Source organism: Dipodomys spectabilis, unplaced genomic scaffold (assembly GCF_019054845.1).
Source record: "Dipodomys spectabilis isolate Male_0828 unplaced genomic scaffold, ASM1905484v1 ptg000231l, whole genome shotgun sequence".
In the NCBI taxonomy this organism is placed as follows: domain Eukaryota; kingdom Metazoa; phylum Chordata; class Mammalia; order Rodentia; family Heteromyidae; genus Dipodomys; species Dipodomys spectabilis.
In genome coordinates, this window is record NW_024870908.1 from 7,649,401 (window position 1) to 7,661,477 (window position 12,077).

Consider the following 12,077-nt stretch of genomic DNA (forward strand, 5'->3'; position numbering starts at 1 on the left):
AGGGGCCTGAGCTGCTGGAGGCCAGTGTGTTCAAAGTGACTGGAGCTAACGTTCACTGACAGCAGCTAGCTACAAAAATGTTTAAACTTTGTTCAAAGCCAGGCACTGGTGGCTCACACCTGGAATAGTTGTCTAGAAAATAAGCCCTCATCGGACAATCACTGTTACATATAAAAATAACTCAATAGAATTAACATGTCACTTTCAGGGCAATAGATGGACCTAGAACAAATCCTGCTAAGTGATGTAAGCCAAGCTTGGAGATGCTAGGTCTAAAGTGCACTGGAACGTGGTAATTTCTACTTGAGCCACGGCACCACTTCTGGCTTTTTCTGTGTGTATGGTCCTGAGGAATCCAACCCAGGGCTTCACGTATGCTAGGTAAGCACTACCACTAAGCCACATTTCTAGACTTCCGTGAGACTCTTCAAAAACCAAAAGTGGTACTGGCTGGTTCAAGGGGTAGAGTACTACCCTTGAGCACAAAGATGCTCAGCACTGATCCCCACGTTCAAGCCCCACCACCGACAAAAAATCCTGATACCTAACTACATATTAAAGATGGAAGTGTGAATCTAAGCGGGTAAGAGCGGGGAAATATTCTAATGAGAAAGGGAAGCTGCACATGGCAACTCCTCCCCTTCACGTTATTCACCTTTGAGCAGTGGCAACTTTTAAAGCTCATCTAATCAGAGTTGAGGGGGGCATTAACATGAAGCCCCTGGTCCCACACAGGTGGGCTTCGAACCTGCTGTGGTAGTGGTCCATTTTCAACACACTCAAGGAAACACCTTTATTCAGTAGGACTGGAAAACAGACTTGCAGTAGTGATTGGTTGGGGAGAGCTTGGTGTCAGCAGTAGAAAGGCCCCGCCTAGCTCCACGCCCAGCCCTCTCCCACAAGCTATTTGCTGTTGTAGAAAGCCACAGCCTGGAAATCACTTGAGGGTCTTGTTTGGGCCAGGACCTGGGGAGTAAGCTAGGAGGAGAGAGGAGGCTGTGGGCCTTGAGACGCATAAGTGCGTGCTTTTGTGGCGGGAGGCCTCTGTTCTAGGCAGGAGTCCGGTGGTGGATGGACAGACACATGGCTTTGAAAAACAACAAAAAAAAGTCAGGCACTGAACTGGCCTGGGACCGGTTTAGCTGGGAACGGCCAGGTGGGGGCAGCAGAGCGCCTTGGCGTGGTGTTACCGTGGCTTTGAGGTCTGTTTGGGCTGAGGATTGAGATAGATAGCCATTGGGACAAAGACGAAACTTGGGCCCAAGACTCCTGGAAATGGTTGACACGGGGGGTGTCCATTGGGTGACGTCAAAAGGGCCTATAGCCCCCCTGTCCGGCCCTCCCGGACACGGCTGCTCCTCCAGGCAGGGCTGAGCTCAGCCAGGCTTCAGGGGTGGCAGCAGGCGGCCCCTCGACCCTCTCTCTTCACGTAGTCATGCAGCCGGAAGCAGGGCTCGCTGGGACCCTTGGTGCAGCGCTGTTTCAACTCCCTGCAGAGCAGGGGCGATGACTGGGAGCAAGACAGACTCCCATACCCCAGCAAGAGGGTCTGCACCCCGAGTCTGGGGGGGAACTTCCTGTCCAGTGCCAGGACTTACTTTGCGATGGCAGTGAAGGCCAAGTCCACGTTGATGCCGGTCTTCGCGCTAGTCTCCATGAACGGCAGCCCGTACTCCTGCAGACGGCTTGTGCCAGCTGCCCCAGGCCTGGCAGGGGCAGCCGCGGCTGCCCTGTCTCCCAGGCGCCCCGTCCCACCCATGGCGCCCCCACTCACCTTGGCCAGCTTCTCCCCGTCCTCCCTCCGCACCACACGCTCCTGAGCAGAGTCCACCTGGCCCAGGCACAGCACAGGGATTTGGGTGACGCCTGACCTGTGACTTGCACACGCGCATGCACAAACACACACACACACACACAGACCCACCACCACCCAGGGCCAGGCTGCCCACCTTGTTTCCCAGCAACATGAGCACCACATCGTGTTGGGCATACTCCTGGATCTCCGTCAGCCAGGCCTGTGGGGAGAGCTGGGACCAGGTGGGGGCTCCTACCCCTTCGCACCTCGTCCTGTTGGAACCTTGGCACCTGTGCGCTGGGCAGAGGTGCCCGCCTCACAGACGCCTGATCCCGGGGCCTGCTGACAGGGCCGGATGCCACCGGAGGGGTCACGGGCCCGTCGGTGCCCATCACCGCAGTCTGCGGGGCTCTGGGAACTTGGGGAGCCTCGCGCCACGTGGGCCCTGATGGCCCATTCGTTCCCTCCACTGACCTGGATGTTGTCGAAGGAGGCCTTGTTGGTGACGTCATAGAGCAGCAGCAACGCTGGGGACGGAGGGTGGTGAGGACAGCCTGGAGCCCGTGGCTTCCTGTCCGCCCCCCCCCCCCCCCCCCCCCGCTGCTCACACGCCTGTACCCAGGTCTGGGGCGTGGCAGCATCCCGCCCTCCCGTGTCGCCCCCCAGATCGTCCCGTGGGTGCTCACCATGGGCGTCTCTGTAGTAGGCGTGGGTCACGCTGCGGAAGCGTTCCTGGCCAGCCGTGTCCCAGATCTGTGGCAACATGGCTCTGGTTATGATGCCCGGCCCCTTTCTGGTGCCCCCTTCCCTCCCTCCCTGCCTCCCTTCCCCCTCCCCCTCCCCCGACTCGCCTCACCTGCAGCTTCACCTTCATGCCATCCACATCCAGAACCTTGTTCTGAAACAGAATCAGCCCCAGCAGGGGCCCAGTGCCACTCTCTGCCTTGGGACTTCCAAGGGGAGAGCAGAGGGGCTTGTAAGTCAGAACTGAACCCAGCCCCGTCCCGCTGACAGGGAAAATGAGGAACCTCTGCCCCGCCCCTGGCTAAGTCTTTTAAGTCATTCTTGAACGCACTACCAGCCTTCATGCCGCCTCCCTTCCCTCTGCCTACTGTCTAGGCTTCCAACGAAACCTTAGGGCTGCCTGGTTCTCTCCAGTCTAGACTTTTCCTCCACCACCCTGGAGAGCGCCCCGTTCCTGCTCCGTGGGGCTTGCGGTCTTCCTTGACCACCTGCCTAGAGTGCAGACTCACAGGCTGCAGGAGAAGTGGTTGCTGCTTACAGCCATCCGTACTTATTTTGAAGCCTTTTGGGTCATGACTCGGATCCACTATTAGCTCCCTCGGTGTGCTGCAAATGGGCATCTTGGGGTGTCCTTCCATGGCTGCTCAGATAGCTTAATGAATGAGCTGCTGTATGTACGGAAAAACACATCTCACCCAGAGAAAAGGCCTTGATAGGGTTGTTTTTGTGCCAGTGCCGGGGCTTGAACTCAGGGCCTGGGTGCTGTCCTTTAGTGTTTTTACTCACAGCTGACTCTGCTACCACTTGAGCCACAGCTCCACTTCCAGCTTTTTTGGTATTAATTGAAGATAAGTCTCATGGGTTTTTCTGTTCAGGCTGGCTTTGAACCTTGATGTCAGACTGCTCATCCTCCCGAGGAACTAGGATCATAGGCCGGAACCACCAGCACCCAGCTTAGGATGTTTGTTTGTTTAAAAAAAATCTCTCCCCAATGGGACCTGCATTGCCCTGGGTTTGTGCTCAGCAGATCCAACTGCTCAGCCACAGAGCCAGAACTGTCTGGTAAACAGTCACTCCCCAAGGCCGAGTCCTGGGCCCTCCGGAGTTCCTGTTGGGGTACTTCTGGGTCTCCGGGGAACCAGGCTCAGCCATCTGCCAGGCTGAGGACCATACCTCACTTCCCCTGGCACCCTGAAACAAGCTACAAATCAAACAGCTCGCCCTTCTTCATCCCTTGCCCCAGACCCAAAAGGGAGACCAGGACAGGCAAAGGAGCACGGCTCCGCTCGGCCCGTCCTGCCCAGCCCTTCCTTCACCCCACAGAGCTGCAGGGGACCCGGGACCCCCCCCCCCCCATTCCCTGTCTCTGTGTTATCCGTAATAGGCTCATTTCAAAACCACTCCCTGTTCTTGGCATCTGGAACAAAGAACTAAGCAAAACATGAATAATGAGAGGGCCACAGGTTTATTAAAGCAGAACTCTCCGCGAGGAGGAGGGGGAGGAGCAAGGGTGCTGAGCCCTGCGGAGCCGAGTCGGGTGGAGGGGAGGGCTTTGAGAGCCCCTCCCCTTTGGTGATGGACAGCTGGGGATTATATAACATTTCCTTTCTGTTGCATATTATCCACAACGCATCAGGAAAAGCCCACAGGCAGGGGGTGTCAGAAGGAGAGAACCTGGTTCGTTAATGAGCAGCTTCTGCCCCGGGCAATTCAGGGGGACATCTATGGATGCCATAGGCGGGCCGATGTCACCAAGGCGTGTGGAGCAGAGCTTTTCCAGATTAGGAATAGCTTCCATGGCCAATCAGGTTTTTCTCACCTGTCCTTCTGCCACAACCCTAGACCACGATTGTCCCCTCGGGTCAGATCTAGCCAGAGAAGGTCAGATGATGACTGGCAAATAGGTCCCCCTATGCCTCCCCACAGAGGGCGTCAAGGAGGACTGTGCTGACTGACCCACGCCTTGGGTGGACAGAAGTCTTTGCCATGGGGACAGAAAGGGTCCTGGAAGTGGTAAGATCTACCTAAAAGAAATCATTCCTAGGGCTGGGAAGGTGGCTCAGTGGTAGAGCGCTTGCCTTGCATGCATGAGGCCCTGGGTTCAATTCCTCAGTACCACATAAGCAGAAGGGAAAAAAAAAAGCCGGAAGTGGCACTATGGCTCAAGCGCTAGCCATGAGCTGAAGAGCTGAGGGACAGCACCCAGGCCCAGAGTTCAGGCCCCATGACTGGACCCCCCCCCCCCAAAAAAAAATAGAAATCATTCCTAGGGCTGGGCATGTGGCTCTGTTGGTAGAGTGCTTGCTTAACATGCATGAAGCCCTGGGTTCGATTCCTCAGTCCTGCATACACAGAAAAAGCCAGAAGTGGCGCTGTGGCTCAAGTGGTAGAGTGCTAGCCTTGAGCAAAAGAAGCTCAAGGACAGTGCCCAAGCCCTGTGGCTCAAGTGGTAGAGTGCTAGCCTTGAGCAAAAGAAGCTCAAGGACAGTGCCCAAGCCCTGAGTTCAAGCCCTAGGATAGGCCAAAAAAAAAGGAAGGAAGGAAGAAATAAATAAATACACAAATAATTCCTAGCTCTGGATTACTGCAGAGTACACAAAGTGATCAATCCTCAGGAAAAGTAGAAAAAAGTTTAGCAAAAAATTAAAATGTAAGCTGAGCACTAGTGGCTCACACCTGTAATCCTAACTACACAGGAGGCTGAGATCTGAGAATCATGGTTCAAAGCCAGCCCGGGCAGGAAAGTACCTGAGACTGTTTTTTTTTTTTTTTTTTTTTTTGGGTCAGGTTGTGGGGCCTGAACTCTGGGCCTGGGCGCTGTCCCTCAGCTTTTCAGCTCAAGGCTACCACTCTACCACTTGAGCCATAGCACCACTTCCGGCTTTTTTTCTTTTTGCTTATGTGGTGCTGGGGAATCGAACCCAGGGCCTCATGCATGCAAGGCAAGCGCTCTACCACTGAGCCACCTTCCCAGCCCCACGTGAGACTCTTATCTCCAAAAAACCACTAGAAAACCGGAAGTGATGCTATGGCTTAAGTGGTAGAGCACTCTCCTTGAGCTGAAGAGCACAGGGGCAGTGCCCAAGCCCTGAGTTCAAGCCCCACAACCAACAGAAAAAAAAAGAAAAAAGCCAGAAGTGGACCTGTAGCTCAAGTGATAAGAGTGCTATCCTTGAGCAAAAGAGCTTAGGGACAGCACCCAGGTTCTGAGTTCAAGCCCAGGATTGGCACTAAAGAAAGAGAGAGGGGGGAGGAGGGGAGGGAGAGAGAAAGGAAGGAAAGAAGGAAGGAAGGAAAGGAAGGAAGAAAGAAGGAAAGAAGGGAGGGAAAAGAAAAAGAAAGATGGCTAGCTAACCTATTGGCACCCATGGGCAGTAGGATTTTGATATGGTTTCTCCCATTCATAAGCCCCCTCAGTAGTGATTTTCCTGGGATCATGTTTTGGGTCATGGATCCTGCATGTATTTATTTATTTTGTCTCTTCTTACCGAGGAGCCATTTGCCTAAAAATGACAGTCCCCACAGAGGTTCCATCCTGTACCTGAAGAAGTGACCGTGGGCAAAATTAATGGCACCAGTCAGAGCTTCTGGTGGAAGAGAGTACTGCCCCGAGAGCTGACTTCTGCTTAGAACACAGCAAGACTTCTGCAGTCCCCAGCAGGTACAGCTACACCCCCTTGCCAGCCCCAAACTGAAGAACCCATCACTCTTCCCACCTCCTAAAGACTTGCTGGGATCACATCTTGAGGAAAATAAGGGAGGAGAAGTAGCCATGACAGAGGGAGGTGGAGACTTCAACCCCATCCCTACCCAGGACCCACCGCTGACTCCTTCCAAAACAGCTGATTTTGCTCTCAGAGCATCCTGGAGGAAGTTTCTCCCAGAAGGGTAACTCGCCCCAAAAACGATGTCTGGAATCTCACTTTTTCCCTTAGATTGCTTTTTGGTCATTACCATATAATTTGCATTGAAATTTGCCCCCCTTGGGATTTTCCTGGTGCATTGTGGGTAAGAATGTAAGGAACTACTATGTAATCAGAAGCTGCCACCTCAAAACTGTCCCACCACAACGGAGGAGAGACCTTTGACCCAATTCAGCCTAAAACCGCCCTAACACAGGACCCACGGGGTCTTGCATTCCTGTTCGGTCCACTCCCGCTCTGTGGAGTGGCTTTTCTCCTCACTCATGAGTGTCGTTCAATTCTTTGCTAAAGACACCAAGAATGGAACAGTTCTGAAACAAGTCTACTGCTCCACAGCACCTCATCCGGGCCTTCTCAGCCTCCTGCTAAGTGGGTCTAATTAAAGGGTGAGAAAAATAAATGGGAATTCAGAATGTGCTGAGAATCACACCAGCATCTCAACATGTGGGATTCCATCTGACAGCCCCCAAGTCCTCTTGAGGTGCTGGGGGAAGTGTCCTCATCCCAAGGTAACACTCCCTCACCCCTCCCCACCTAGCAAACACAGGCTGCAAGACTGACACGTGGCTTGAAGGGCCTGGGCAGGGCCCAGCCTGGCCTCCCCTCTGCCTGGAGGAGGTGGAGACGCAGCCCTAGGGTGGTGCCAACCCCCGGCACTGGACAACCTATTTCTGCATCAGTCTAGAGCAGGTGTGGGGAGGTGTCCGCCACCAGCCTGGTGGCTCAGGACAGCTCCACCCTGAGCTGTAGCTATGGGTTGGGGAGAGGGGGTCCTGGGTGGACTGCATGTGAGGGGACCAGGGCATGGCTGGGCCGGGGAGGAGCCGGGGACCTCAGCCTCTATGCTCACCCGGAAGTCGATGCCCACGGTAGAGATGAAGGTGCCTGCCAGAAAAGCTCCGTCCTTGAAGCGCACCAGCAGGCAGGTCTTCCCCACACCGGAATCGCCCACTAGCATGACCTAGGCCGAAATGGGGGGGGGGGGACAGGCTGAGAAAAGGGGACTGGGGTGCTGTTCCAACCAGAGTCTGCCCTGAGCAGTTCTGGCCAGAGGTGGGCCGTGGGCCTTGGGCAGGAGAGAAAAGAGAGGCATTCTAGGCCTCTGGGGGAGAGGCCGGGGAGCAGTTACAGTCTCCAATAATCTGAACCCCCCCCCAGTCTCTGCCCCTAACGGTCTCTGTCCCATCTCCAACAGCGCGCATCTCAATGGAGGGGGCCTCAGGGCCTTGGCTCCCGTTCACAACCCCACCAGTCCTCCGACACCTGATTTGGGAGGTCAGTCCCTACTTGGAGCTTAATGGGGAGCAGACCCCGGGGAGGGAGGGGGGTCAGCTGTGGCCTCCAGAGTCCAGGGAGGCGAGGTGTGTGCCAGGGGGGCTTCTTCAAACAAACCCCAGCAAGGACGCCAAGCGTCCATCCTACAAGGCTGACCAGGTCAGGTCTTGACCCGAAGAGCATCTGGGCCCCATCTGCGGCCAGGTGGGGCTGGCCAGGCCCCGTCCTGTCCCCGTCCAGCCCAGCCCAGCCCCAACCCCACGTCCCAGAACCCAGGGCTACGCCTGTCCACCCCAGGTCACACTCATCGCCTGTCCACCCCAGGTCACACTCATCGCTTCCGCCTTGGTCCCGGGGAGGCCTCATCCCCCCCACCCCCGTTAGCGAACCTCCTCCTGGCCGCCCCCCTTGGGGAGGGGAGGCCGGTCCAGACCCGCAGGCCCCGGCGAGGGAAGGCGCCATATGGGAAGCGATAACGCGGGAGCTGGGGGCGGGGAAGCCGGAGGGGCCCCGAGGGGCCCGGATGCGCGCGTGGGGGGCCCCGGGCCCCCCGACGCCCGTGCCAGCTGTTGAACGCGGCCGGCGGCGGGGCGCCGCTCGGGACCTCGGGACGCGGGGCCGCCGCGCGCCCCGGCCCCTCCCCCGGGCCCGGCCCCGACGCCACCGGCCGCGCCCGCGGGGCCGCCGCCCGGCTCACCTTGAAGGCGACGTCGTAGAAGTCGCCGCCGCCGAGCGAGGGCGGGCCGGGCTGCGGGGGCCCGGGGGGCGCCGCCTCGGGGCCCGGGCGGGCGGAGCGGGGCGGGTCGGCGGAGGGCAGCGCCGAGGCGGCGGGCGCGCGGGCGCCCTTGCTCCGGAGGGTCTTCTTCCTGGACATGGCCGGCGGGCGCGCCCGGGTCCCGACCCGGACCGGGACTCGCACCCGCACCCGTGCCGCGGCGGCGGCGGCGGCGGCGGCGGCGGCGGCGGCGGCGGCGGCGGCATCCCGGGCTCCGGCCTCGGGACGGGGCCCCGCCCAGGCCCCGCCCAGGCCCCGCCCCCGGCCCGCGCGCAGCCACTCAGGCCCGGCCGCCCGCCGCCGCCACCGCCCCCGGGGGCGGGCCTGGGTCCTGGGATGCGGTCCCGGCCCGGCCCCCGGCCCCTGCGCTCCGTCCTCTCCAGCGCGCGCGGGTCCGGGAAGCTCCGCTGACAGCTGGTGATCGGGAGGACAGCGCGGCCCCCGCCGCCTCCGCCCCCCGCGGTGCCCGTCCCTGTCCCTTCCCTGTCCGGGTTCCGACCCTAGGGCGACCGCCCGGGCTGATTCTTCTAACCCAAAGCGGACCCTGGCCCAGCGTTCCGCGGCCCAGCGCGCCCTCCATCCAAGCTGGCTGGGGCTCTGTCCCCGGGTCTCCAGAGCTACACCTGGGGAGGGGGCGCAAGCCGAGGTGCCCAGGGCAGTGCCCCGGGACGGAGAAAGACTTCTTAGTGGTCATCTGGGAGCTGGAGGGACAGCCCGACTGGCAGAGCCCCGTGGGAGGGGGCAGCTGGTTGTGGGGGTCAGAGATGGAGCCTTGCCACCCAGCAGCGATCCCCTCCCACACACAGGAGGACTCTGGGTGCTGCCCTATACCAGATACACGGTGTATTCAAAACCATTGGTCAGATGTGTACTTCTAGGGCCCCAATGCACAGATAGGGAAACTGAGGCCCAGGAAGGTTAGGGGGGAGCCATCCATGGCCACTGGATTAAGAGGTGATAGAACCAGGATTTATTTGTGAGAACTATTTCCAGAGACTAGAAACGGTCTCACTGAATGGTTGGCTCAGATCGACCTCTCAGGGACCTGTTGGAACTGTAACTAGAACCCAGGGAAGTCCTCTTAGAGCTCCCCCTTCCCCATTCCTTTCTTTCCTTGTCCCCTTCTGTCTCTCACCCTCTTTCAGGCTGATCTCCAGCTCTGTGTGTCCAGGAAGGCTGGCCCAGGGTCTCAGCTAGGAGCTGGGGTTGGGTGCTGTAAGTAGGGCATCTGGGGGGTGGGGAGGTGCTGGTGGGGCAGCAAGGAGAAAGAGGAAAGCAGCAGGCGAGCTGCAGAAAGGAGGAGGCCGGCGGCAGAGGAGGTCTGCCTGCAAAGTTAGGAATTTGCATAAAAATCCAGGTCTCTGACTTCTCACTTCTTTTCTTCTTCTTTCCATTGCTGGGGATTGAACCCAGAAAATTGTATTTGCTAATCCTTCTGCCACTTGAGCTAGGACTGTAGCCTTTCTTTCTTTTTTGTTTTATTCTGTTTTATTTATTTTTGTTGTTGTTGTTTTTGTGACACAGGGTCTACCTTTGCTCGGGCTGTGCTTGAACTCTTGATCCTCCTGTTGCTGCCATGTGAGTAGGTGTATGACCACCTTGGTTCCTCTGATCTCTCTGAGAAAAGTAGGAGCTCTGGGTGCTTGACTCAGACCCCTGCGCTCTGGTCTCTCCTCCTTCCTCATCTCTGATCATTATGTCTCTTGGTTCCTGCGTTTGCCATCTGTTTTCCCCTCTGGAATGTGAGCTCTCTGGGCACAGGAAGCAGCTTGTCTTGGTCACTGCCATCTCCCTGGAAGCCAGTGCCAGGACTCAACAAGCAGCTCTGAAGTTGGAGAATGAACGATGAGAAACATGGGCCTCACCTCAGGAGGACACGTAGTTGCTGACAAAGATTTAAGACAGGGTCTGGGAAGGTGGCTCAGTGGTAGAGTGCTCGCCTTGCATGCATGAGGCCCTGGGTTTGATGCCTCAGCACCACATAAGCAGAAAAGGCTGGAAGTGGTGCTGTGGCTCAAGAGGTAGAGCACTTGCCTTGAGCTGAAGAGCTGAGGGACAGTGCCCGGGCCCAGAGTTCAAGCCCCATGACCAAAAAAAAAAAAAAAAAAACGATTTAAGACCGAATCTTTGTTAGTGCAAGGATGGGAAAGCTGCTGTGGGCTCCGTGTGAGAGTAAGGTTTTATGGGAGAAGGGAAATTTGCACTGAGCTTTGAAGGTAGAATAGAGGTCCAACAGGAGACACCAGGTAGAGGGCAAAACAGATCAGGGTGGGCGATGAGGGAACATCAGGGGAGGTAATCCACTCTGTTACAATGTAGGAGAGGCTACAGGACAGCGGGAGAAAGGGGTTTCAGCACCCTGGAAGAGGTGGTAGGGACAGAGCCACAGCCCTGAAGGAAGAGGGTCTATGTCTTCTGCCTTTGAATCTTGTTGCTTAGACCAATAGATGGGGCAGAAATGAATTTCTTGCCTCTGGAGCAGTCATTCTTGTAATCTGCCTGCCAGATTACAGCTCCCTGTAATCTGCCTGCCAGATTACAGCTCCCCGACTCTGCTGAGGCAGAGCTCTGGGATGGAAGGTTAAGCTGAGTTTCAGGGGGGTCCTGTGGCAAATGGCAGCAGAGCCCCCAAGAGATGCTCCTTCCCCCCCCCCCAAATAAAAGCTCGGCTTTCAGTTCTTGGAGTAGGAAGCATGCCAGAAGCCCGCCTTCCCTGGGTTGTTTGGTAACCTTAGGTGTCTGACATTCCCCTCCCGTGAAACGCGGCAGCGTGCGGGGTAGGAGGAACTCATCTCCAAGGGCCCTTCCAGTGCCAACACCTTCTGTGCTGTGAAATCCGTGCGAACGTTGCCATGGAGCTGTCAGAGGAACTGCAGCAGCGCTGAATTCAACTTCCGTGAGAGGAAGGAAGGGGGGAGGAGGAAGTGAGTCACCTCAGAGACCAGAAGCCATGGACATCACACAGGTGTGCTGGCTGGCCCTAGTGTCCAGGTAGGCAGGGGCCACTCTGGTATCCAGGTATGTGGGGGGTAGGGGGGCTCTTAAGTGTTCTGACTCTGGCAGGATACCCCCAGAAGCCCACTCAGGTCAGTGACCTTGATAACTAGTGGTACCCGGTTGCCATCCATCCCTGCCCAGAAAGGGAGGGGAGCTTCCATGTGGAGCAGAAGTCCCTCCCTAGAAGGCTGAAGGGGTGGCCACAGCAGCTGGGTACTGGCCTGCGTGGGCGGCCGTGCACACACCCATCCTAAAGGAGGGTCAGCCTGCAGGTTGTGGCTGCCAGTCTGTCCACTCACACCATCAGAGGCCAGCCCTCCCCAGGGCCAGCAGCCGGCCTCTAGCCAAAGCCCCTGTGGCCGGCACAGAGCGCTGAGTAGGGCAAATGGCTCCAGGCTCCCCGGGAGCCTTTAACAGACATGCCAGGCTCGGTCCATGAAGTGATTATTCACACCCCAGAAACAACCACACAGCTCCTGAAGTCATCAATCACTGACTACCCAGACTGAGCCAAGTGCTACCCTTGCATTGTTTCTTCTTCTTAGGGATCAAACTGAGGGTGTTGAGC

The 12,077-nt window shown here is 57.4% G+C and overlaps 1 protein-coding gene across 1 annotated transcript; it reads right to left on the reverse strand.

The window, feature by feature from the left end:
* Window positions 1-814: 814 nt before the first annotated feature.
* Window positions 815-8,611, reverse strand: Rab26 (RAB26, member RAS oncogene family). Its single transcript, XM_042698359.1, has 9 exons — window positions 8,435-8,611; window positions 7,313-7,423; window positions 2,652-2,693; window positions 2,482-2,548; window positions 2,270-2,322; window positions 1,950-2,015; window positions 1,775-1,831; window positions 1,599-1,675; window positions 815-1,490 (listed from the first exon to the last, which is right to left on the reverse strand). The coding sequence occupies exons 1-9, from the start codon at window positions 8,609-8,611 to the stop codon at window positions 1,388-1,390; spliced, it is 753 nt and encodes a 250-aa protein (XP_042554293.1). The 3' UTR covers window positions 815-1,387.
* Between the last annotated feature and the right edge of the window lie 3,466 nt (window positions 8,612-12,077).

What these genes read in the sequence shown, in the direction of transcription:
- Rab26 (XM_042698359.1), bottom strand. Translation starts at nt 8,611, where the DNA reads ATGTCCAGGAAGAAGACCCTCCGGAGCAAGGGCGCCCGCGCGCCCGCC. An exon ending in GCATGAAGGTGAAGCTGCAG is followed by an intron (nt 2,549 to 2,651) that starts GTGAGGCGAGTC and finishes ATGTTGCCACAG; the next exon opens with ATCTGGGACACGGCTGGCCA. An exon ending in ACGGGGAGAAGCTGGCCAAG is followed by an intron (nt 1,676 to 1,774) that starts GTGAGTGGGGGC and finishes AGCCGTCTGCAG; the next exon opens with GAGTACGGGCTGCCGTTCAT.